Raw genomic sequence first — 26,609 nt, 5'->3', positions numbered from 1 at the left:
TTCTGACAGCCTGAGGCTTGCTTCCTGCATGAGTTTTTGGCCTCCCTTAAATACCCTCTGGCTGAAGTCTGGGTTGGTCTCGTCCCTCAAAGATTAGGCTCTGCCAGCCTTAAACAGAACATTCCCAGCCACCCTTAGAGACTTTCTCTGCATGGCTCAGCAGCCTCCATGCTGCAGCATTGGCTCAGTGGCCCCTGGTGTGGCAGTCTCAACAGAGGTAAAAATGGCAGAGGGGGAGCTGGTGTCCCCCTGTCATTTTCAGATGTCTCTGCATGTAAAGTTAATGAAGAGCCAAGGAGTTATTAGACTTTTGGTTTTAAATTAGGACACTGAATTTAATAAGCAAGCTGTCAGAGGGGGAGTGGAAAGGGAAGGGGAGCAGCCAGGACTGCCAGCCAAGCAGATGCAGAGAACTGAGCAGCATGGCGGTCTCCAGGGAGAATGGCGCAGCTCCGTTTCCCCAGCAGGCCCCGCAGGATGAAGGAGAACAGACTGAGTCATCCTTTGGTACCTTGGAAGACTGTGTGCCAGGAAACAGTTCTCCCCAGGCCAAAATATCAAGTGACTTGGTGAAAGACAAGGAACCAAGGACTGAATCTATTAACTAAAAGGACTGTCTTGATTTTCAATTCTTGATGACTAAGAGGGGACTCGGGTTTATGATTCAGTGTGGACCCTAACCCCTTGCCCCCTAGATTTCAGTTTTGTTTCTGAAATGTGAAGTGGAGATCCTAGCATTTGGTGTAATCCCTTTAGGGTTTCTCGCTCTCCCTCCATAGGTCATTCTTCCTTCATTGTGGACTAATGGGAAAGGTGAAGCTCTGGTCCCTCCTTTCTCTGATGGGCTGTAATGTACGCATAAAACTTTGCATATCCCATCTGGACTAATAAAGCCGTTTGGAAACACGAGATGCAAATGGCCTGTATCTTTGTTGTGAGTTGGCTCACCTGCCAGTTCCCGGAGCTTCCTGTGTGATGTCCCACTTCCCTCTGGGGTCAGAGCAGAAGGCAGGCAGGCCAGTTCTGCATGGGGCCAAGTGCAGCATGGAGCTAGAATGTGATGGAGTGGAGCTAGGATGTGATGTCCTAGACAAAAGGGCGGACCAGACTGGTCAGGGCTCCCCTCTGAGTGATAGTATTTCCCAGGATGAGCTGCTTTGAAAATGAACCACAGCCTCTTGGCCGCTCTTGGCTCTAAATGCATTTTTACCCAGAAGTATGTTGAGTGGAATAATTGGGTTTTCAGGCACCTTGACCAACGCCATAGCTGCCGCTGGAATGCTGGGTTACTTTAAAAGCAGTTCCACAGACCTGGAATTAATGCCTGGGCTGAAAAACTGCTTTTAACATAACATCCTTTCCTCTGCTGCACCAAACCTGATAAAACATGTGACTCCCAAGCCATTTTGCAGGCATTAATGGCTTCTCCAAGCAGCTCGCCACAATGATGAGTTCCTGCCCCACCTCCTCTCTCTGGAGGAGCAGGATAGTCTGTGCCTTCTTGTTCTACGATTTCCTCGATTGAGTTGCGGCTGCTCATGGGAACAGAGCTGCTGACGTTCATGCCCACAGTTTCGATGATCCAGACAAATGCTCAGACCCAGATCGCACCTCATGGCGAGCCCTTGGACGCTGGTCATCTTCATTTCTTTAGGACAGCTGTCTAGTCAGTGTCACCATGTTTGTCCCCTGTGCTGGCGGTTTCTGTAAAGAAGCCAAGAGTGGGGGCTTTCTATGCCAGGGGTGAGGTGAATTGATTAATAACTGTGGGAGGGGGTGGGGCTGCGTAAGCCATCTGTCTCCAAGAGCATCCTTTTGTGGACAGTAGGACCATAGTCACCAAGTGGCCTTCACTGCCTTAAGCTGGGGGAATTAAACTATAAAGGCGGCAGGGATAAATCTGAATGGCATTTTGTACATGTAGAAATTTGTGGTGTTCACTTTTTATCAGAACTAAATCCGGATTCTGGGGCTGGAGGACAGATAAAGCAGAAGTTGTTAATGGTTACGAAGCAAAGGTAAAAGGAAACTCTTAAAATAAGATTTAATATAGCTATTTAGCTTCTATGCAAATGAGGAGTCTGTTCAGATTGTTTTCATGCCTCTGCCGTGGAGATACTCTGGGGAATAACGTACTGCTTGGCGTCTCTCAACTTGGATTTGTATCTGATCTGACGTTCAGAAAATAGAATAGCATGTCCCGAGGAGACCCCTAGGTATGCCAAAGAGAAACAGCCCTGTAGAGAAGTGAGTCTGGGTGTCAGTCGTCCCCCGGGGAGTGACCGTTCCTTTAATTCTTTAAGGACGAAAAGAAAGGATTAGATTAGACCTGCATGTCAATCTTTTTTTATAACCTGAGTGGGTTTAAAGAAGAAAAGAAAAGTAAAGTAGCTTTAATAATCTCGCATTTTTGTAGTCAGCCTAATTGTAACCAGTGACTTGACAACCCACTCGCATGACGTCAGTGTGTTAAGAATACAGTTGTCAAGAGTGGAGACTGCTGTCAGTTGGGGCCTCTGGTGTCTTGTCAGCGGGAGCGCTCTACTTGCTGGCTTCTCTGTAGCCGTGCAGTCTAGTCTAGCAGGGATTGCTGTCTCCCAGGGCCAGAGTCCACCGCTACAGGATTCTCTGGTGACCTCTGAGTATGCAAAGACACTTAACGTCATGCTCAGCAAGATGCATTTAGACACTGTCGCTCCAGTGCTGTGTGGGTTTCCTTGAGTCTCTGATTGTGCAGGAATCCACGGAGGGCACATACAGTTAATTCCGCTTACCATGAGATTTGGTCTTCCAGAACCCCACATTCCTCAGGCGGCCTTGAGAACAAGAGCCCTGACTGGTGGTGAGGATAATTTTTTGTCTGTAGAGGGAATAGCTTTTTAAATAGTGACTTGCCAGTTTCCTCGTTAAGTCTTAGAGAACCTTGTGTTTGTTCCGTTTTCCTTCTGCCCAGCAGATGGCTGTCTAAGTCAGTCCTGTTATAAGATCACCACAGATCAGTACAGAAGCCCATGATGCGGCTGTGGGATAGGAATAGTGTGATAGGAATCCAGCAGGGAGGCCTAAATATCAGGACCTTTGTTGGAGGGTGTTTAGCAACACAAAGGGCAGGCGGGAAGCTGCAGCCATCCCTGTTCACTCCTCAGTATTTAAAACTGTCAGAGATGCAAATTAACTGCTGATGCATTTCTAAGTTGATAGCTTATATATTTTTCTCTGAAGGATCCTAATGATTGTCAACCATTTCTCATTTTTATTTTGCTGAATTTTTTCTTTTTTTTTTTCTTTTTTCTTTTTTTGGCTTCAGCATTCTTGCTCTTGCTATGCTTATTTTTTGAGTTTTGATTCCCTGTGTCACTGTGTTCTTTTGCACACGTCTCTCAAGGTTTACACAGTAAACAATGTGAGTGTGATAACCAAAATCCGCACAGAACATCTGACCGAGGAAGAGAAAAAGAGATATAAAGGTAATCCCCACCTTTTGTTTGGCCTAGAGAGAGAGAGCCTTTGTTGGCTTCATTAAGTTTTGGGTTGAATGTGGTCAGGTCAGGCTCATCCTAACCCTAATTTTTTACAAAAATTTCCTTAGTCTGGCTCATTCTTTCTTTTTTTTTTTTTAAGATTTTTATTTATTTATTTATTTAACAGATTGAGAGAAAGAGAGAGAGAGATCACAAGTAGGCAGAGGCAGGCAGAGAGAGGAGGAAGCAGGCTCCCCACTGAGCAGAGAGCCTGATGCGGGGCTCGATTCCAGGACTCTGAGATCGTGACCTGAGCCAGAGGCAGAGGCTTAACCCACTGAGTCACCCAGGGGCCCCTGTCTGGCCCATTCTTGAAGATATTACCTGTAGTTGGCTTCAAGTGGAATTAAAGCCATGCAGGAGGGTTTGTGCTTGTGTTCTGAAGAACAGTTGCTGGATCTGACATATAGGTAGATAAAGGTATTGGAGACTAGTTCTCCCTGAAATGAGCGAGTCAATCCAAACTTGTACCATGGAAGATCTGGACAGAACCTGGACTATGAGCCCAAACTCTGCCAATGCGCGGGGATTATATCCAAGCCCCACCAGTGGCCTGTTGTTTGGCCTTAAGTTACCTACCCTCTGGGGCTCATGTTCCTCAGCAGTGAAATGGGGGTCCTTGGGAAGATGGGACGAGTTGCTTCATGCGAACCTTTGCAAGGTTCCTGCAGAGTGTGGCAAGCACACGGTCATTGCTGGGTGCCTCCACCACCGCCACTGTTACTAGGATTCTGGTTTGACAGATGAGAACGCTGTGGCCCCCCACCCCAGGCTCACTCCTAAACCCAAATTCTTTCTACTCGAGTTCTTGTAACTGTTGCTAACCTAGGTTAGAGACCCTAATAAAAAATGTCCTATGAGGGATAAATTAGCTGATAGATATTATAGATGATTTTACTAGCCTGCCCATAAATGGACTTCCTAACGTAGGTAGCTGGGATCCAGAACTTTAAAACAGGACAAGAATCTCTTTCTGTAGTCACAAGTAAGGCATAATAGTAGACATTAAACTTTTCCTCCCTTCTCTAGCGGATAGGAACCCACTGGAATCTTTGCTGGGAACTGTGGAACATCAGTTTGGTGCTCAAGGGGTAAGTGGTAGCAGCGAGCTCTCAGGTTCAAGAAAGGACATGACTTTGCTGTGCTGTGATGGCATTTACTGAACCTGACCAGGCCTCTCTGTCTGCAAGGCTGAAGAGCACTCCCAAGCTGAAATCAGAGATACTCTTTTGCAAGAGAAATAAATGAGTCTTACAAATACAGATTTTAGAGGAGGGTCATGACTGTGCAATTCAGGTGCTTTCTCTCTCAACTGTAAACTTAGAAAGGATTCAGGACTTTCTGTTTTAACCGAGCACCTTAACAAACATTTTCTTACTTGATCCTTATGAGAACTCTGTGGAGTTGGTATAATGGCTGTCAGAGGGTCAGAAAACTGAGATTCCCTTTCCAGTGTCCTGAGCAAGAGCCTGACAGAGCTGGAATGTAAGCTCCAGGTCTCCTAGGTCTTATGTGCTTTCAGCCATTTCTCTCTTTTTTTCTTTTTTCCTGTCAGGAGATAAAAATGCTAAAGAGAGTAGAGAAACGTTTGACATGGAGAGACCCGTTAGGCTTCCTGTGTCATTTCCTCACACCTTTGTGGATTTTCTTGTTCTGTGTAATAACTTAGTTAAAAAAAAAAAGTATGTGAGGGGCGTGGTTAGCGGGGGCGGGGGGAAAGACTAGATCATCCTGATCCATAGCTGGTTAACACATCCATCTCTGGGGCTGAGTGCCATAGGTCTCCACTTGTGAGCACCAATTGGCATTTCTGATTCCCCCGAGTTCTGGCTTGGCAGGACCTCACTACGGAATGTGCCACCGCCAACAACCCCACGGCCATCACACCTGAGGAATACTTTAATGAAGAGTTTGATCTGAAGGACCGGGACATTGGAAGGCCGAAAGAGCTGACGATTAGAACGCAAAAGTAAGAGGGGCTCAGCAGCCACACGCATTCTTGTTTCAGAAGTTGTGCTGTTTCTTGGAGTCGTGTTGTCATTTTTGTGTCCCTTTCCTTTAAACATCATTTGGAAGTTACTTTATCTGAGAAAAGCAAATAGCAGATTGCACACCTTCTTATTAGCCCTTTTCCAAATGGAATAGAGATGGGATATAAGAATTCCTTCTACTTTTTACTGCCAGCAAGCTTCAGCTGATCCAGTGGAAAGATCCACCAGTGCTCAGTTCCTTCACGCTTGCTGTCAATTCCAGCTGCTGCAGGGGGAGGTCAGCGTGCTGGGCATTTCTCCTGATGGCCAGATTGCATGGTCGTCCGAATTCTGCACAGGTCTAGTCCCTTCCCTGCTCCACATTAAGAGAAGTACTGTGGCTGGGAAGGCTGCATTCAGGAGGAGGCTGGTGCTGTCTCGCCAGCTGCGTGCAAGTCATTCACTTTCCCTGTCTGGGGGTGTTGGCCTCACTCTTGTCTTGGTCTGTCTTGCAGGTTCAAAGCGATGCTGTGGATGTGTGAGGACTTTCCGCTCTCTCTTGTGGAGCAGGTCATTCCCATCATTGATCTCATGGCCCGAACCAGTGCTCATTTTGCACGGCTGAGAGATTTCATCAAACTGGAATTCCCACCTGGATTTCCTGTCAAAATAGGTACTGACTACTAAACCACAGGAGCACCTGCAGGTTCTGGCCATTTCTGTGGGTGACAGAATGTACTTCAGGGCACTGGAATGTTTTTTTGTTTTTTTAAGATTTTATTTATTTATTTGGATAGAGGGCAAGAGAGAGCACAAGTGGGATGGGGGATGAGGTGGGGTGGGGAGAAGGAGAAGCAGGCTCCCAGCTGAGCAGGGAACCAGATGTGGGACTTGATCCCAGGACCCCAGGATCATGACCTGAGCTGAAGACAGATGGTTAACCAACTAAGCCACCCGGCACCCTGGCACTGGAACATTTTAGGCAAAAGTAGCAGACAGTACACATAATGGAGGAGGTCACAATGATCCTTTAGCTTAATATGGCTTAAAGAAGTATCATTGGGAATGAATGGAAAACATTCATTGTTTTCATGTCACACTTAACTTAGGCATCAAATTAGATTGTTTCTGAGGAAGACCTCTGACACCAAGATCTTTGATACCTAAGTATGTTTTAGGGCCTGTAGTGGAATGCATAATCCTAAACACAATATATAGAAGAATCTACAGTTTGGATAGTTGCATACTGGTGACACATTCTTCAGTGTGGGCTCAATTGCTTATTCACTGTGATCTAGGAAAAGCTGCTTAACCTCTCTGAATCTCAGTTCTCCCATCTGTATATTGGGAAAGGTAGTTATGTTAATGTATTTGATGTGTACAAGCACAGTAGGCAGTCAGTAAATGGTGGCTATTATTAGTCTCGTAAAGTTTATTTATAAAAGCTTTTATTTTGTTAGAAATTCCCTTGTTTCATGTCTTAAATGCACGGATTACCTTTGGAAATGTCAATGGCTGTAGCACTGCTGAAGAAACTGGATCTCAAAATGTGGAAGGGACCCAAGCTGATACAGGTAAAAAAAAAAAAAAAAAAAAGTTGGGCTTTGTGGTTAAAAAAAAACAACACCACATCCAGTTAATTACTGATTATTCAGTTTGACATTGGAGTATCTTATGAAATAGATCTCTGCAGTGAATGAAAATGTTAGATTTCTTTGAGAGTCAGTATAAAAACTTATAGAATATGACCCCACTTGTATTTAAAAAAAAAAAAAAAGCATAGTTTTAAAAACCAGCTCTATTGAGGTGTACTGTATATACAGTAATATGCTCCCACTTTAAGTGTGACAGTTCAGTGCTTTTAGACAAATGCGTGTACCCACAGAACCATCACAGTCAAGATGTAGAGCATTTCTGTTACTTGACAAAATTTCCTCAGGCTCCCTTGCCATTCATCCACATTATCTTTTGGAGGCTACTATAAGTGGATTATTTACTTACTTTCCAGTTACTCGTTGGTAGTATATAGAAACAAAACTGATTTTTTTTTTTTAGTTGTTTTGTCTGTTTTACTGGGGTAAAATGGTGTTCTGTGTCTTGGACTAGTTGAAGGATACACAGGCATTTATTATTTTTTGAGAGAGAGGGACAGAGAGCATGTGTAAGCTGTGAGGGGGGATGCAGGGGGAGAGAATCTCAAGCAGACTCTACAGTGAATGTGGAGCCTGACTCAGGGCTTGGTGCAGGACTCAATTCCATGACCCTAAGATCATAACCTGAGCCGAAACCAAGAGTTGAATGCCCAACTGACTGAGCCACCTAGGTGCCCCGTTTTATTATCATTTTTAGTTTAGTTTATAGACATCTTACTTTGTTTTATATGTTTACTGTATTCCATAGTAAAAAAAGGAAAACTACAAAGAGTCCTTGGTGTGACTATGTATTATTCACACACATACACACACCGCATTTCTCAAAAGACATGCAAGGGAACACTGGTTACCTCAGGACTTTGGAAATAAGAGAAAGGGTGTAGGGAGACAGAGATCTTTATTTTTTTTATGACCATGAGTTAATTTTATTACTTAAAGGAAAAGACTGAAAGAAAAGGCCATATTTTGGTACTTTCCTGTCAAGGTTATTGTTCCTCAAAATCTCTCTCACATAGCAGCAAACCTAGATCTTAATCATTTTTTTTTAAATTTTTAAATTTTTAAATTTTTTATAAACATATATTTTTATCCCCAGGGGTACAGGTCTGTGAATCACCAGGTTTACACACTTCACAGCACTCACCAAAGCACATACCCTCCCCAATGTCCATAATCCCACCCCCTTCTCCCAACCCCCTTTGTTTTGTGAGATTAAGAGTCACTTATGGTTTGTCTCCCTCCCAATCCCATCTTGTTTCATGATCTTAATCATTTTAATCCTTTTGTTTTCTAACTGAACAAATTTTTTTTTTAAAGATTTTTATTTATTTATTTGATAGACAGAGAGAGATCACAAGTAGGCAGAGAGGCAGGCAGAGAGAGAGGGGGAAGCAGGCTCCCCGCCGAGCAGAGAGCCCCATGTGGGGCTCGATCCCAGGACCCTGAGACAATGACCTGAGCTGAAGGCAGAGGCTTAAACCACTGAGCCACCCAGGCGCCCCAACAAATTTTTATATATTTAAAATTTTAAGTTTGAAGTGGAAATTTATTTTGCTGATTTAGGCACCGACTCTTACCCTTTGTGTTTCAGCTTCCCACGTCACAAACTTTGAGGTGGATCAGTCTGTATTTGAAATTCCAGACTCTTACCACATTCAAGACAATGGCAGAAATGTGCATTTACAAGATGAAGATTATGAGCTAATGCAGTTTGCCATCCAGCAGAGTTTACTGGAGTCCAGCAGGAGCCAGGTGCATTTAGCGGAACAAATGGCAGGGCACGGGAGGGTTCAACCTGTAGCTGATTTGTGAGACTCACTGGACATCACAAGCTGGGCAGATTCTCGGTGTACCCAGAGGTCCTATTTTCTGCACCTGGTCTTTCCCAAAAGCTACTTCTCTGACACCATGTGCACAGCCCAAGTCGGCATCATTCACAGGATGTCTCCCGACAGACTTCCTTCTCCTCAGGTTCACCCACGCAGCCCACAGTCATGTAGTTTTCAGAGCATGCTATCTGATATGCTAGTACTGAAACCGTAGGTTCATGCTAGCTTCTCCCAGCCTGTTTTTTTCTGGAATATTGTCCACATGTTGGTCGTCTTGTAAGAAGGCATGTGGATTTGAATCCTAGCTTCCTCCCAAGGGAAGACCAGTCATTGTGTTGTGGTTGCTCAGTGTGTGATGAAAATGGTGGTTGAGTCTTTGTTTGTTAAGTTTGTTTTTTATTCCTATGTTTTACTCTGTTGCAAAGGGTATAATCCCAAACTGTCAGGGACTCTAAAGGATAGAGCTAAGGGTGGGGCAGACCAGAGTAAGAACAGGTGCCCTTGGTCTCCTCAGGTGGTTCTTCCTCCAGGTCTCACCTGCCTGGGACAGTACAGGCCTTGAGCTCCTCCTCCCCCAATGTCAAGTCCTTCCAACCCTGCCCTCTTGTGCTTTTCTGATTCTGCTGTGGCGGGCTGTCTTTCTGTATCCCCCACCTTTTGGTGTCCTGGGCTTCTGCTGTTTGTTCTTGGTTCCTTGTTTACTTCCATCGCTCATTTGGCACATGTTTGCAGAGCGAGGATTCTTTGATGAAGCAGGCCCAGCCCCTGAACTCACAAGCCCCCCCAAGGTTTGAGAGTGGTACCCACACTCCAGCGTCCAAGCTCAGATTTTTGGCATTATGGTTTTATTCTTGAGATTCCAAGGTTGGGCAGTGGACGTGCTTCCCCTCCTCCATTCCCCATCAATCTGTTCTTAACCATTCAGTTTTCTGAAGCTGCTGGGCCAAGGGCCACACCCATACCCAGCATATTGCCTTTGGGAGGCCTCCTGGGAGAAGCCCAGCCCCTGGACCTCACTGTCCCTCCAGTGCGCCTTGCCCTTCTTCAAGTGAGCTCATTGCTCCCTCCTGCCCAGTATCTGCATAAACCTTGTTGACCATAAATTTTGCAAAGGAGGGGGGTAGCCAAAGTCAAAGATGACAAATGTTGAGTTATATATTGTCACCTTACTTTACAAGAATGACCTGCCTTGTTCATTTAAACTTTGCCCAAGGTTGTTTTTTTGTTTTGTTTTGTTTTTTTTTTTAAAGATTTTATTTATTTATTTGACAGAGAGAAATCACAAGTAGATGGAGAGGCAGGCAGAGAGAGAGAGAGAGGAGGAAGCAGGCTCCCTGCCAAGCAGAGAGCCCGATGCGGGACTCGATCCCAGGACCCCGAGATCATGACCCGAGCCGAAGGCAGCGGCTTAACCCACTGAGCCACCCAGGCGCCCCATGCCCAAGGTTGTTTTTGATGGATTCTGTGTCAAGTATGAGAGGCTCTGGCCGTTAAGCAGGGTAGTGTACCACATTCCATCTGACATTTAGGTGTCGTGTTTGAGATCACCCAAGTCTCTGTTCATTTTTCATGTGGTGTTATCAGTAATGGACATGGAAAAATTTTTAAATTTTGTTCTTGTGCTTTCGTCGCCTTATCAGTATGATGCCTCCTCCTTCTAGGAGGTGTTCATGTCCATCATGTTTGTTTTTCTCAGGAACTTTCAGGACCAGCTTCGAATGGAGGGATCGGCCAGACACATGCCTACGACGCCCAGTATGAGAGGTGACTGGCATAACTTTTAAAGTGAGGCCGACATGGGACTTAGTGTTGATCCATTTGTTGACTAGCCACAGGCCAGTGCCATTGGCAGAAAGGCTCCCAGTAAATGCTTTTTGAGCGGTCTGATCTTCTGCAAGGAGTATATGCTCACAGGGTCTAGATGCCCTCAGCAGGAGGTAGATAGTTTTAAGAATGAGGAGGCTTTGGGGAACAGATACGGGGATGAGTAGATTATCTTTTTAAAGGAGAGGGTAAAGACTGGAAAGATTTATTTTATGGAGTATTTTCATGTACTCCAGGCATATATGAAAGCCCACTGAAAGAAAACTTAGGTTTTGCTTTAAAATAGATCCAAATTCAGTTCCTGACCCCATCCTTTAGCAGCTGGGTGATCATGGGCAGGTTTGCTCACCTCTCTGAGCCCCAGTTGCTTACCTGTATGCAGCACCCTGCCTCAGACGTAGAGGGGACTGAATGGCACCGTGCCCGTGGGATGTGTATTAAGTGTATGGTGCATTCTTGGGAGGCAGTTAAATGTAGGTGCTGCTGCTGCCCTGATGATATTGGTAACTGTTACTCCTTTTTCCACCTCTTTCCCCCCACAGGGCCATCCAGGAGAGCCTCCTCACCAGCTCAGAAGGCCTGCACCCCGGGGCTTCGAGCGAGACAAGCCGTTTTGATAGCGACCTGCAGCTGGCCATGGAGCTCTCTGCCAAAGAGCTGGAGGAGCATGAGCTCCGGCTCCGGGAGGAGGAGGAGGAGCTCCAGCAAGTCTTACAGCTGTCTCTCACTGAGAAATAGACCTTTCTGCTCACCGGCTGCACAAAGCAGAGGTTCTGGGCCGCACGGGAGTGCTGCATCACTGGTGCCCCGGGGCCGAGGGACTGCACCTTGCATGCATGCAGCCAACAGCAGCTGCCCTTCCTTCTGCAGAGGTGCCGGACCAGGGACTCCCAGGCCCATCCATGACACTCCCCCGGGGACGGGCTGGGGACCAGCAGGCCCCATCTCCAGGCTAAGGGGAGGAGAGCATCGTCACTTTCCATTAGATGTATTGGCTTGCAGGTCACGTTTTTACTACTACCAGCTTTAGACAAAAACCCCAATCCCCGCAAGTTTGTAGATTAATTTTTATCAAGGAGTGATAACAAAACAAGTTATTGCAGAGTCAGGGTGCTTTTATATATGAGAGCAGCAGCCTTTTTAGAGCGTGGTTTATGAGAATTTATGAGACACTTCTTTACAGTTCACCAAAGAAATGGATAATCTGTGCCGATCTATTCTTTTGTTTTTACCTTTATACAGGGTTTCTAGGACACTCACTGCTCCTCCTCCATCTCCACTTTATTCCATCCCACCCACCCACCCACCGCTGGTAGAGTCAAAGAGGAAATGAGTACAGGATACATTTTAGATTAGGCGTAACTATTTGTATCACATTAGGCTATACAAATGACCACGGATGTTGCCTTAGCCTTAAAAATTACCAGTAGTTTCAAACCACCTCACTCCACCCTGAGGGGTCTGATTTGAATTTATAAAGGCACTTCATTTGAGAGCAGGATCCTCCAGGCTAAATCCAAGGCAGCTAATCCTGGCCCCGAAGGAACAGCTAGGAGAGCCTGAGGCTTGTTCTCTCGAGGCGGCAGGCTGGCCAAAACATAAGACAGCACAGAACCAAAGTAGGTGTGTTCCGCACCTTCCCTAGTGACAGATTGCCACGGAGAGGCCAAGGGAGACCCCACTACAGGCCTAGGTTCACTAGAGAAGAAGGAGTGGCCTTGTAGTTAGAAAGGGAGCTCCAAGCAGAACTTAATATTAAGCTCTGTATTCAAAAGGGAAAATGAGGATTCTGCATTGCTTTTTAGAGTTCAAATCAACATCTTTCTGGATAAATATATTTTTTAACAGAATCTTTTTATTATTTTTAAAAGATATAAAGACAACTACTCCCATCAGTAGCAATACAAGGTTATACATTTTAACCAGACTTTCTCAGGCCTTTTTTGGATACCTTTAGTAGTTTAACGATTTTATGTGACCCTTCTGTAAATAAGCACTGCACACCGCACAGAAGAACCCCCGAGAGGAGAGCCGAGGGCGCCCTCACTCTGGCCCATCTGGTCGTCCCCACAGGCTGACTGACATGACCTGGTAACAGTGGCCACCTCAGCTCCCTGTCTCTTTCCTGCCTGCTGTGCTGCTTTCAGGATGGGAAGAGACAGAAACTACGCTGCAGTTAGCATCCGTATCCTCCAGTTAGTGCTGCCAGTAAAATGCTCTTAGTTACAGAGGATTGTGCTCTGGATTCCACATAACCACCTGCCTTTTTAGTCACGGCACACACATGGCCAGTATACCGCGGGGTCATATTTGTTTCCAACACACAGCTTGGCATTCTGTTTACTCCGTGTTCACCCGGAGTGAAGACACTTCTCGGGAATGCATCAGGCTGCAGCGTTTACTCCCTGAGGTGAACCAACCATGATTTCTGTGTTTGCATTCCACTGGCCTGCTTCCGGAGGAAGGGGACTCCCCGGGAAGTTGGTTAAAAAGGGACTGAGCGTTCTGTCCTTCTGTTGCAGCATTTCTCATCTATGTGTTCACTCTTAAAATGCAAATAAAGACTGCTTCCCGAGAGGGTGCTCGGACAGTATCCTAGCTATCCTTTGAGTCTTTGTTCCTTTTCATGGGGTTTCTCTAGTCGCTGAATGTTCCCACACTCCCTGTTACGTATGTGACTCCAACAGGAGAATGCGTCATGCCACCTGGCATCCATTACCAAGGTGACCTGCTCCTCTCAGCCTCCCCACCGGGGTCATATAGTCCACATGCCCCACGCTGCTCATTTCACATAGAAACTGAAAAGCCCACCAGCACAGGGGCTGCTGGGACAGACTGCAGTGGTTCTGCTGGAGGTGGCCTGGCTCCTCTGGAGTCCGGGAAGCCGCGCCAACCTCAGATCGCTCCTGGGACTGAAGATGCCCCCACTCTGAGGCTGATGTGCTCTGTGAGGCTGATCTTAGAAGTTCAGGTGATAATTAGGGCTTCCAGATTTATCCTACACCCAATTACTTCGGTATTAAGAAACGGGGATCGGGGGGCGCCTGGGTGGCTCAGTTGGTTAAACCTTCAGTCCAGGTCATGATCTCTGGGGCTTGGGATCTAGTCCCTACATCAGGCTTCCTGCTTAGTGGGGAGTCTGCTTCTCCCTCTGCCCTTCCCTCCTCCCCGCCCTGCTTGTACTCTCTCTCTCAAATAAAAAATAAATCTTGAAAAGACACAAAAACACAAACGGAGGCAGTGACCAGTAGAAAATCATCTGGGCTCCAGAAATGCGGCCTTGGTATTTCCAGGAAGATGTGAAGGAGCTGCTTTGCTTTGGGGGAAAGTAGACAATACTGAGCCAGTGGGGCACTGTGAAGAAAACTCATTCGCCTTAGGCCAAGAGGCAATAGCTTAGACAATAACTGTGGATTACCTAAAAATAACAGTTTCTTCACCGTTACGTTAATTAAAACTTAGGTAGTGCAGTACCAGCAGGAAACGGAGCTGAAGCACTTTAGATACTGTTCCATGAGCAAGCTGAACACACCATACGTAACATGGTGTTGGCCTCTCAAGGAAGGGAGGTCTGCTCTTAATAATGACAGGGAAGAGATGGCCAGACTTACTGTACCAGGGGTTTCCTGCTAAACGCCGAAGACCTCAAGGAAGGCAAGTTGCACGACAGCTGCTTCCCAGGACTATCTGCAGTGCAGGTAAGTGTTGGGGTTCAAAGTCTGGAAAAGTGTAGAATTCAGATTGGGGTCCAGCTGAAAAAAATGTAGTAAGACTTCCAGAGCCCCCAAATCCCAAGCAGCACTCACAGATTTATTCATCTCAAATTTAAACAAAGTTAAGATTAATACTTACTACGATAAGCCATTTTTATGGTTGGTATAAATGAAGTGAATACGTTCATTTGGGTACACGGTGGGTATTCTGGGCGCAGTTCAGTTTAGGGGCTTTGGCTGCCTCCCCCCAACCTTGTATTCCCAGAGACACAGGTAAAGGAAATAATGGTGCTTCAAAAGTATTAGTGGTCAGTCCCGGTGCACAAAAGTTTTCAGTAGAGTTCTGTCTCTCTCTCTCCCAGAATTGAGGTTTGTATCCTTCCTCATCTCTGTAATAAGCCTCTTTCTACAAAGATTACTCTGTGTCTGACTTTAGACTGAAATCTCATGCTGAACAGATGGTAAAGTTGGAATGAAGACATAGGCTGGGTTTTGGGATTTGTACATGGAATAACTATTGCAAGGTTGTTTCTGAAAATTGGGACGTGATTCTATTGTAAGCTGCCTAGTTATCACTGGGCAAACGGCAGGTTACAAGGTTGGTTTATGGGCCTACCAAGTTTTCACTGTTTCCCTCTCAAGTCCTAAAAATGCCAGTAAATTTTTAGGCAGCGTATCAAAATATGGCATTCCAGATGAGGCAGGATGTGCCCTCCTGGGACTTGGCTGTCAGTGCCAGCCTCTCAGAATCCCACCTGCTCCTCCCTGCAGTCCCTCAGTAACCTGGTTTTTTATGGGACACGCCAAAGGTGGTGACCCCACCCTTGTCACCAATGGTTTCACAGTGTTTGATCTTCACCATAATTAAGAAAGATAAGGTGTGTATAGCACCACTTTGCAGGTGAAAAACTGAGGCTTGAAGAAGTGGGGACACAAATCCAGCTTCAGACCCCTGGCCTGGCCTGAGAGATTACTTATGGCTCAGTCTCCAGAAATAATACCTTGCCTTGGGGCAACTGTCTTACTTCACCTACATAAATTTTAAAATGCGACTTCACGGCACTTCCCTGAGTAGAGCAGATGCAAACACACACCTGCATTTTAGACACTTAGAAAATAAATCACTAGGAGTCAAATAGCATGTAAGATTTTAATTTTAATTGACACTTTGCTCAAAACCACAAAACAGTGAACATTTCAGTGGCTCAATGTTAGGGTTACACACAAAATCCTGATGTCCGACAGTCACAGTATCCTACATTAGTTATTTCACATTCAGTGTGGGTTGTTAAAAGAAAAACCAAAACAAAAAACAACACACATCAGTGAGGTGACTGGAATACAAGACAAGCATTTCAGTTCAGTAACAAAGAAAATTAAGCCTAGCATGTTTAGAATAAATACTGTTAACCACTTTGTAAGTATGAAAGTATCATTTCAACAGGAAAAAACAATCCATTTCAACAGTGCAAAACAGCAGCATTTCAAGGTTGAGATGAAATCTGTGTAAACACACATGCACTGGCCTCTCAGCCTCCTACTATGAATGCACACTTCTGTGGGTTGAGGACCTCCCCACCCACAACTAAAAAGAGCTCCTGCTGAGTTTCTTTTAGGATTCCAAATCTGAAAAGCTGCCACAAGCTTTAGGCCAGGGGCCGGAAAGTCTTGAGTGCAGCCCCAAGGAGCTCGATGTATTTAAGCAGGATGGAGCTCTTTTTCAGATGGGTCAACCAGTAATCAGCCCAACTCAGAGCCTTCCAGCCCCAGGGTGCTCATGGTCACAGGCTAGCTAATGCGGCCCTGACTTCATCGGGGGCATCTGGGTGCAGACCCAGATGTGGCACGAGGACTGATGGCCCAAAGTTCCCCACAACTGACACTGCTTTGCAACCAGGGCATTCCAGGCCAACTCAATCTAACTAAAAACACGTATGACTCTTAACCCCACTGTGACCAAATGGTTCTCAAGTATGAAATGTCTACATGTCAAGTCTTCCTCTTATGAGTATTTTCCAATATTCGGGATGAGTCCTTTCCAGTGTGGTTTTCCCACCACTAACATAGTTAGCTGTCTTCCCATCTTTATACTGAAACTTGTAGCTTCAGGTCCTTCTTGTAACAAGTGTTAAGTGCAGCCAGATATACAAAGAAACATCAAGAAGCAGAGTCAGTTATTTACATTACAGTGTTAGGAAAAAAAAATAACTGCCAGATGGATGTTTTTTCTAAATCATTTCACATTTACCAACTGTCCAGACTGAAGGTCATTTCCAAGTGGTGAAGTTCTAATTCCAACCTTTCCAATGACCCATGTGCAACACAATTTATACTTTCCCCCAATACTTGTGGAAGAAATTGGTCGCTCAGCTGTCACCGACGGCGAATGGGCTTGTAGACACAAAATGCCATAAGGATCACGGTCACTAGCAGGATGCTGAAAATGGTTCCCATCAACACTGCAAAAGGAAAACAGGTCACCTCCTCATAGCAGCTCCACGTTGTCATTCATCCATTTTTTGCCGATAATTTGCCAAATGCCACTCAGTGCCAGGCACTGTGCCAGGTGTGTGGGAAACAGACACCAAAAGATTCTAAGGATGTTTCCAAATAAGTGAGGGAGAAAATGTAAACTAGTAAGAGCAGCTCACAGGGCCTGAAGAAATGTGACAATGATAGGGGTAGAGGGGTGAGGAGGGGTTACGGTAGGTAGGGCAGTGGAGAAAGCATTTGAGGAGGTGCCACACAAGCTGGGACCGTGATGAGAGGAAGGAGCCAGCCCTGTGAAGATCTGCAGGGAGAGCACTGTGGCCCCAAGGGTCAGCAAAAGCAAGCTCTTGGGGCCAGACAAGCCGAGAAAGCCAATGAATAGAAAGAGGCGAGCATGGCTGAGGAGGGAGGAAGTGAGGCAGGAAATGAAGCCAGAGAGGAAGGCTGCAGCCACTTCATGCAGGGCCTCGTGGACCACGATGCCAACATGGGTTTACTGTAAGTTTAAAGGGAGGGCCAAAGGCAAAGAGTGACATGATGTGATTCAACGTGGGAAACCAGATCCTTCTGGCTGCATGGAGAACCACCAGATTATAGGTGACAAAAACAGAAGCAGGGAGCCCAACGTTTTTAAAGCCATTCATAAAAACTGGAGATGAAAAAAAGAGTAAAGCATTTTAATCTCTAGAAGAGACAAAGGCCTTTGGATCCAAGAAGCAATGAACTTCACAAACCTATTCCATTTCAGAGAGTAAATTTCAGGTCTAAAATCTCCAGGGTGCTCAAGTGAGAAACGGAACCTACAACTAAGCCCTCGGGTTGAGCCTCGGTAGAGGACTAGACCTAAGGACTGAGGCTTTAACGTAACCAGCAACCCATGGAAGGGACCTGTGACTACCTCAGAGGTCTAACAAGAGTTCAAGATGTTACCTTTACCAAGCAAGTGTACATTTGTTTTTAAGTATGTGGGCCCATCCCAGGTTCCAATGGGAAACTAACCATGGCTATCCTCTAGTGTGCCTACTGAAAAAACAAGATTTGACCAAAGTTTTATTTAAATCAGTAATCTGGGGTATTTGTGACCCCTACAAAATGCCCCCATATGGAACCCAGTTATTTAAATACTGACCATACAGAAATACTTTTTTTTGGTGAGGAAGGGGAAGAAAGAATGTAGGTGATAAAGACAACCTACAACTCATATAAGCTAAATGTCCTATCTCAAAACAGGCCTTGTTATCTAAATACCTGCCCTTATTTACAAAGTTTTGAATTCCACGAATTTCTAAGGTTCTCACTGTAATTGGACCTCAAGTTGCCTTATTCCATTTAAACCATTCTCCTATATTTGACATTCTGGAAGGACTCTCAAAAACAAAACAACCCTCTTTCTCTCCCCACCTTCCCCCCCAAAACCCCCCAACCAATTCCCAAAGCAGGAATGTAGGAGGCTGGAAGTAGAGAACAATCTCAAAAAGCATTTGAAAAGGTTTAAAATGATGGGTTGTTAGGTACATAATGCCCATGTAGATAGCTACCCATGTGGGGCTTGATAGATTCTCCCATTCTTCATCTTTGTCCTCCCCCCCACTTTGCACATGGTATTAGTTACCTGAATGGCAGACTCAGGCAGAACCTTAAGACTTCTTGGGTCCTTCCTTATTGGTCACTTCCAATTGCTGAACTTCATTTCCTACATCTATAAAATGTGGCAAGTGAAACCCACCTCAAGAGGGTTTCCTGAAACCTAACTGTGGTATCCTATGAAAAGCACTCAACAGAGTGTACACATAGAACATGCAGACGGTAAGTGAAAGCCGTTATGATGACCAAAACAGGCAACACGGCACAGCGGTCATGAACTCAAGGTGTGGGGTCAGACTGTCTGGGCTCCCATCTATACTGATGGGCTATGTGTTCTCAAATAAATTACACGATCTCTTTGTTTCCTCCTCTGTAAAGATGGAGGCAAAAATACCCCCTGCACAGGACTGTTTAGGGTAGTGTCTTCTACGCTATCTGTGGTAAAGGACTAGTTTTTATAACTTGTGGCCAGTCCCAGGCCATTACTATGTGCATGACTAGTAAGCAGCTCCCTCTTCTTATTAAGCAGGTCAGTCCATGGAACCTAGGTCTGGTCTCTACTTGCTTGGATGTGGCGACAGTGTCAAACTGTTAATTTTGTTATAAACACTAAATTTCTGTAGTCCTCTCTTTGCAGATAAATAATTTGGAAACCGCATTGGCCTGCAGACCACTCTTTGAATAGTATTATTGTTCAGCAGTGGTTCTCAGCCAGGGCGATTTTGCCCCCAGTAGACAGCTGGCACTCTTTGGAGTGATCTGGTCCATGATATCATAGTACCACTGTGGAGACACTCTCCTGCTCCAAAGGATTAAGCAGCAGAGCACCTGGAAACCACTCAGCAGAATGTTAGGTACACAGTAAGTGGACAACACAGACATTCAATTCAAATGTAAATGAGTCTCAAGATAATCCAAAAATGATACTACTATGTGGCACAGAGATTCAGATATATCACTGAGGAATAGAGCAAAGAAATGGCTTTGGCAGAAGAGGAAGAGTTATTGGGAACTTTAAGCTCCAGGACCCCTTCTAAAGCCATGTACACCGTATATACTTGTGTGTGTAAATAGGTGTCTTCACAAAACCTAGGTTCCAGTGCTAGTTTCCTACGTTCTCTGAAAGTCCTGTGCCCATGAAAACTTTCCTAAGCAGAAATGGCATATAGCAAAAAAAAAAAAAAAAAAAAAAAAAGTTGCCATTAATTTAAGCGGAAAAAACTGAGCCTCCCAGACCCCAAAAATAACCTTAGACTTTTCTGATACCTTAAGACACATTTAGCTAAGGGATACACAAAATAAATCGAGAACACGCACAGATACTCAGACACATTTCAAAGCTGTAACGGCATGATGCTAATAGGCTGAGTGTAGTTCCAGGAATGTAGTTTTGTGCTGTCACTCTCGCTGCTGGGGGTGTGTACTGCAGAACACCTGGTGAGCTCTCTTTTCACTTTTTTGCCTTTTTTCGTAAAAGGAAAAAATCCCCTTCGGATTTCTTTAGGTTAGCGAAAACAGATACTCATTCGAAAAGCAGGGTGTGTGTGTGGGGTGGGGGGTACCAGTACTGGCTGCCACCGCTATCCTAATTGGGTAAACGTGGGCAAATAACTTCACCTGCGTTTCCTCTTCATCCGGAAAACGGGGTTGCACTCCTGAGCTTTCTCATTAAGTCACCCTTGTTGCCTAGCCTGGGCCCACGCAGCCAAAGATGGGCCTCAACAACGAGCTCATTCATGCAACCAGCACACAAGAAGAGCCTATCTGGTACAAGCCTGGCGCGGAGTGGGACGGGCTGAGCACGGCTGCAGTTACACAGCCCTCCCTCCCATGTCCCCTCCGCCCTGCCATTCCGCCGGCAGCCGCTCACCCAGATTCTGCCCACGCAGCACGGCGTAGGGCCGGCTCTGCTCCCGCGGCTCCACCGGGCTCGGGGCCTCCGCCTGCCCCGCCAGAAGACTGCCCAGGCTGAAGGACAGCCACCACCTCGCAAGACGCGCCATCTTTCCCAGGCGGCTGGGGCGGAGAGGTCACTTCCGCCCAAATCCCCACTTCCGTTCCAGCGCGGGGCTCCTTCCGGCGCTGCCCCACCTCCCTCGCCTCGTTGCCAGGGTAACCATAATCCCAGGCAGGGTGATTCTCTGTCCCGGGAGGTTCCTCCGGGATTGATGTCCCTCTTTGGTGAACGTTTTTAGTTAGCCCCGGGCCATTTTTTGGAGGGATCACCGTTCTGTCTGGGGCAACGTCCATCTCGATCACCATTCCGTGGTGACCAACGTTCCCCTTTTTGTGGGCGCCGGGGGAGGGAGCCTCTTTCCGTAGAGGGTTTTTGGGTCTGTTTTGGGTCTATTGAAGGTTTTTTAATGTATCCATAATATTTTCTTATTAGATCTTCGCTAAAGACCCAAGAAATATGTTATGCCCCAATAATGGGTCCGTGATTAAAGGAGCGAGACTGATACAAAGCGAAGGTCAAGCATAACTTTATTTCGCGCCAAGAACCAAGAATCTATCAGAACGTTCAGGGCCGCACCTCTTACAAGAGAGGGCGACCCTTCTCTGTTTCACAGTCTAGCTTTTAAGGGCAAAGGCCATGCGGTCGGGCCTAGCCACGCACAGGTGACCAATGAGATTGTAACACACACAGGAAACTCCATAGTGATGCTAGGTGACCAATTGAGTTACAATTTACCTTAGTAGACATTTGATTTAGCCCATCACACCTTGGTTAGGATTGGCGCCCAAAGGGTGGGGCCCATACTCCTTGGTAACCAGGGAGACAGTATGCATCCCCCCCCCCCCCCCACTGATCGGATGTCTCCACCTGGCCTGACCCACCCTTATATCTGGGCTTTGTTACCTGGAGCTGGTTTCCAGGACTTGTTTTAAGTGAATCCCCTGGGGGAAGGGGAGCAGGGACAGTTTAACTTTAATGAAAGTCTCTTGCTAAGTAGGTCCTTACAAAATAGACACTGTAGTACCATCTGACAAATGCCACCTTCTCAGGAAGCCCTTACCGGGAATCCTTTTCTAAAATCTCCTACAACAAAGTGACTACCCCTGCAGCCCAGACAGTGAGAAACTGTCATCACGCTGAATTCTTGCTTTTCTGCAATGGACTTTCCTTCAAAACACACCCCCCCACACACACAACTTCCTCCTTCTTTGTCATAAAATAAGTCCCTCTTCTTTGTTTGTTGAATTTGTCTATGGTTTTGCCATAGCTTGCAGGTCCTGAATTGCAATTTCTCTTCGTCCCAAATAAATGCATGTAAACGACATGATACATTATAAGTGATTGAGTTTATTCTGTTATTCTGGATTATTCTGTTATTATTATGGAAAATGTAGCCCACTTAGAAAAGTGGGCTTAAAATGGACCCTAAAGGGGCACCTGGGTGGCTCAGTGGGTTAAAGCCTCTGCCTCTGGCTCAGGTCATGATCCCAGGGTCCTGGGATCGAGCCCCATATTGGGCTCTCCGCTCAGCGGGGAGCCTTCTGCCTCTCTCTGCCTGTCTCTCTGCCTACTTATGATCTCTATATATCAAATAAATAAATAAAATCTTTTAAAAAATTGACCCTAAAAATCACTGTAGTCTACCTAATAGTTTGTGGATTATTGCAATGCCTAGCTTTATTTTCTTTCTTTGGCTGCCTATCAGTTAACTATTTCAGTTCCCTTCAATAAAAGGACTAGGAAAAAAAAGAAAAAAAGGTGATTGTTTAATGAGAATGTACCATGTGTAATTACGTCCCTGGCACTTTGACCTCCGTTTTTGTTTCTGCTTCAGGATTTTTACTGTTCCCTTTGCTGAAATGCTTTTCCCTATGCCATTGCACAACAGGCAGCTATATAGCACCGAGGCCTCCGCCCAAGGGTCTGTTCCTCAGAGTGCCCTTTCCAGAGCCCCCAACACAGCCTCCACGCTCACCCTACCTTCTCCTATGGTTGTCATTACTATCTCAAGTGATTCTGTTCTTCGACGTTTCCCGGTTGTTACCTGTCTTCCCCACCAAACTGTGAACTCCATGAAGGCAAGACAATGTCTGTCTGGTTCACCACTCTGGTGCTGGGAAAAGTCCCGGGAACAGGAAAAGTTTTCTCAAATGTCTGTTGCGTGGATGTGGAGTGAGCAGAAGGGCAAGGGGAGGAAGAAAAACAAGAAAAGTATTGAAAATAGCCCATTTTCTCCACTTAGTTGCCTACATATATTTGTACATTATATGTACTATATGTCTACTAAAGTAGCAGACCATTTACAATTAAATATAATATTTTCTACCTCCAAGTTCTCACAGCCCTTGACCTTTTGATGCTCGGCTCATTGTACTTTGTATTCTGGTGATTTGTGAATGTCATTTCTCTAACTGGACTATAACTTTCTTCCATTGGGGGTGCAGGGCATTCATTTAATTTTAATTTCACAGAAACAATGAATAACAATTAGTTAAAGGACATTCCTAATATTGTATGGGATATTATACTTGTTGCTTATTTGAAATTCAAACGTAAATGAGCAAAGCTGTGCTCTTATTTTCTGCTATATCTGACAATTCTACCTTCAGAGCACAATCTGAAATTCATTTGTTTTTGCACCCTTCTTCCCCAAATTCCTAACATGGTGTGTGCTTTGCACATAGTAGGTGCTCAGTAAATGCTTGCATAGTGAATACATGCATGATCACAGACTGTAGTATTTATCTGTGATAACTAAGTCCCTACATTTCAGATAATACATTTCCATCTATAATTCTTTCTTATAAAAGCATCAACTGTAAAATTTTTCCAGCGAGATAAACACAACACCAGGTAAAGTGGGTGCAAGGCAAGATTTATTAAAAACACTCTCCAGTGAAGTTTCAGGGCTCAGGAGAAGGGGAACCAGTAAAGTTGCGCTGGGAGGAGGTGGGCACCCTTGGGTGAGTTTCCAAGACTCTGGAAAGCAGAGTGGTGGAAGTCGCGCCCAAGGCAGGGAGGAGGGGGCTTTTAAGGAATCTCGAGGGGAGCTCAGGGGTCTTTTGGCAAGTTTCCCTTATTCGGATATCTCGCCTGCTCCTCGGGGTCCCATTGGTCCACTGGAGCCCGGGGCGGGTGTCTCAGATTCCTGCTTGGGCCTTTGTTCTCCTGTCAAAGCTCAGGTTTTGTGGTGGGAACTTTCGCCATCTTAAGTAGCCCTTTCTGCCAGCCCAACAGCAAGAAAAGCAAAAATGACAAAATTTTGGGAGTTGCTAATCAATCAATCAATCAATCAACTAATTAATATTGTGATTAAATATACATAATATATTATTTATCATTTTTACCATTCACAAATGTACAATTCGGTGGTATCAAATACATTAATAATGTTGTATAATTACCATTACTGTTACCTAGATCCAAAACTTATTCATCATCTTCTACCAAAACTCTCTATGCATTAGACAATAACTCTCCCTTCTCCCCTCCCTCAGTTACTCTATTCTACTTTCTGTCCCTAGGAACTTAACCTCCCTGGGTACTTAATGTAAATAGAATCCTCTAATATTTGTCCTTCTGTGTCTGGCTCATTTCACTAAGCATGATGTTCTCAGAGTCCATTCATATGATCAAATATTTCAAAATTTCATTCCTTTGTGTGGCCTAATAATATTCCATTATATATATTTCTTTTTTTTAAAAAAGTTTTGTTTATTTAAGTAATCTCTACACCCAATATGGGCCTTGATCCCACAACACTGAGATCATGACCCAAGCTGAAATCAAGAGTCCAAATCCCAGCTGACTGAATCACCCAGGTACCCTCATCCTAGTAGTTTTAAAATCATATATCACTGTGGTTTTGATTTGCATTGGGAGGCACTCATTTTTTAAAATTTCTTTTTCTTTTTTTTTAAGATTTTATTTATTTTTTTATTTGACAGAAAGAGAGAGAGAGAGCAAGCACAGGCAGGGGGAGGCAGAGGGGCAGAGGGAGAAGTAGACTCCCCGCTGAGCAGGAAGCTGGATGTGGGACTTGATCCCAGGATCCTGAGATCACGACCTGAGCTGAAGGCAGACACTTAACCGACTGAGCCACCGAGGCGCCCCTATTTTTCTAATTGCAGTATAATTAACATACAGCATTATATTAGTTTCATTGTATAATGTAACAATTCAACAGTTATTTTTTTAAGTAGGCTTCTTGTCCAGTGTGGAACCCAATGTGGGGCCCAAACTCATGACCCCAAGATCAAGACCTGAGCTGACACCATGAGTCAGACACTAAACCAACTGAGCCATCCAAGTGCCCTGTGATTCAACAATTCTGAGCATTATTCAGGGCTCATCATGATCTTACTCTCCATTGCCTATTTCACCAATTCCCCACTCACCTCCCCTCTGGCAACCACCAGTTTGTTCCCTATATTTAAGAGTCAGGTTTTTTTTTTTTTTTTTTGCCTGTCTCTTTTCCTCTTTGTTTATTTTGCTTAAGTTCCACATATGAGTGAAATAATATGGTATTTGTTTTTCTCTGCCTGGCTTATTGCACTTAGCATTACACCCTCTAGTTCTACCCATGTAGTTGCAAGTTGCAAGATTTCATTCCTTTTCATGACTGAGTAATTTTCTGTTGTATATACATAACACATCTTCTTTATTCATCTACCCATGGGCATTTGGACTGCTTCCATAGCTTTGTTACTATAAATAGTGCTGCAATAAACATAGAGGTGTGTATATCTAATTCAAAAAGATATATACAACCCTAGGTTGACTGCAGCATTGTTATACAATAGCCAAGATATGGAGGTGGGGGGGGGACGCCAAAGTTTTAACTTAGGAAAGAAGTGTTTTGTGACTGTGGTTTAGGAAAATACTTTAGTGGCCTTTTTGGTTATGAAAGGCAAAGCCCAGAGCATAGTCTGGAATGGAGAATTGAAGACAAAAGAAGCTAAACTTCTTAAATAATGAAATCATCTCAATTTCTAATTTCACCTGGTACTGAGAAACACATGGTGTAGGTCTTGAGATGGAAGCATGATACAAAGAGCTGGGAGAATAGCTGGCTTGGGAGGAAACTGATCCCAGCCATCTGGCATCACAAGATGAACAGTCAGTGCTATCTGGTCTTTGGGGTTCTCTGGTTTTCTGTGATGTGCTCTAATTCCAAACCCACTCACTGTCCAAATATTTAGTCCACTTGGGCTGCTATAGCAAAATACCATAGACTAGATAGTTTGCAAACAAAAAAAAAAAATGATCGCTCACAGTTCCAGAGGCTGAAAAGTCTAAGATCAAGTCAGCATTGTTACTGAACCCAAGTCTGGCTGCCCGTCACCTGAAAGATCATCATGGAAGAGATGAGTTTCTATTGGAAAGGAATTTGAATTTCATTCAGGAGACTGGCAACCTGTGGAGAAGGTGGGCTCCTGTCCAAAAGCCAACTCTGAGGTTTCTACCTGGCCCAGGAGTTTTTAAAGGAGTTTAGGGCCATTCTTCAGCAAAGGGGGTGCAGTGTCCTGCAGTGTTTCTTCATCATGTGCAGACTCTGTGCCAGCTACAAATGTTGCCTTGGTGGTCTGGAATTGTACAGGGAGATCTGATTCTTGTTCTGTGATGTGCAGGAGTCCTCTCTTCTTTCTGCAAAAGAGGGCAAAATTTACAGTTCCACAAAGGAGGTCAGTAAAGTCATTTGTGTGACTTAAAAGAGAAAAAATAGGCTGATCAGAAAGCTGAGCTGGCTTCAAACAGACTTGCTGGCCTCTGTGGCCTGGGAAAGCTCTGGTTCTTCATTCCTTAAGGGGAGCAGCCTGCAAATCTCAAAGCAAGGCCATTAGTTCTGTCAAGAGCATTAGGTTAGCAAGTAAGGAAAGTGTTCACTTGAAGCAAGTTATGCCTTAAGACCAGATGGAGTGTTATCAGGCATCATAGTCATTTTCTGGGGAGAGCCCCCTTCGTTGTTCTTAGCTGGTGTCTTCTTGCTTTGTCATAATGCAAGGGACTCTGTAGGATCTCTCTTTTTAAAAATTTAATTCAATTTTGAAAAGGTTCTACTTACTATTT

The 26,609-nt window shown here is 45.0% G+C and overlaps 2 protein-coding genes across 3 annotated transcripts in view; one reads left to right on the top strand and one right to left on the bottom strand.

Annotated features, from left to right (window-relative positions):
* Positions 1–13,389, top strand: part of ANKRD13A (ankyrin repeat domain 13A) — a 33,317-nt gene extending 19,928 nt beyond the window's left edge. For both annotated transcript variants that reach the window (XM_082700077.1, XM_082700078.1), the window contains 9 exons: positions 1,952–2,018; positions 3,386–3,467; positions 4,551–4,612; positions 5,360–5,490; positions 6,007–6,164; positions 6,952–7,065; positions 8,735–8,895; positions 10,669–10,736; positions 11,339–13,389. In XM_082700077.1, the coding sequence (XP_082556203.1) occupies positions 1,952–2,018; positions 3,386–3,467; positions 4,551–4,612; positions 5,360–5,490; positions 6,007–6,164; positions 6,952–7,065; positions 8,735–8,895; positions 10,669–10,736; positions 11,339–11,534 (1,039 nt within the window). In that variant the 3' untranslated portion in view covers positions 11,535–13,389. The remainder of the gene's footprint in view (positions 1–1,951; positions 2,019–3,385; positions 3,468–4,550; positions 4,613–5,359; positions 5,491–6,006; positions 6,165–6,951; positions 7,066–8,734; positions 8,896–10,668; positions 10,737–11,338) is intronic.
* Positions 13,390–15,647: 2,258 nt separating this feature from the next.
* Positions 15,648–20,623, bottom strand: LOC309848025 (uncharacterized protein C12orf76 homolog). The gene is made up of 2 exons (XM_082698986.1): positions 20,454–20,623; positions 15,648–16,968 (listed from the first exon to the last, which is right to left on the bottom strand). The coding sequence occupies exons 1-2, from the start codon at positions 20,584–20,586 to the stop codon at positions 16,883–16,885; spliced, it is 219 nt and encodes a 72-aa protein (XP_082555112.1). The 5' UTR covers positions 20,587–20,623; the 3' UTR covers positions 15,648–16,882.
* Between the last annotated feature and the right edge of the window lie 5,986 nt (positions 20,624–26,609).

This window comes from Mustela nivalis, assembly GCF_964662115.1.
Source record: "Mustela nivalis genome assembly, chromosome: 14".
Classification (NCBI taxonomy): domain Eukaryota; kingdom Metazoa; phylum Chordata; class Mammalia; order Carnivora; family Mustelidae; genus Mustela; species Mustela nivalis.
Note: the sequence above shows the minus strand (reverse complement) of the source record. Positions and strands in the feature narration are given on the sequence as shown.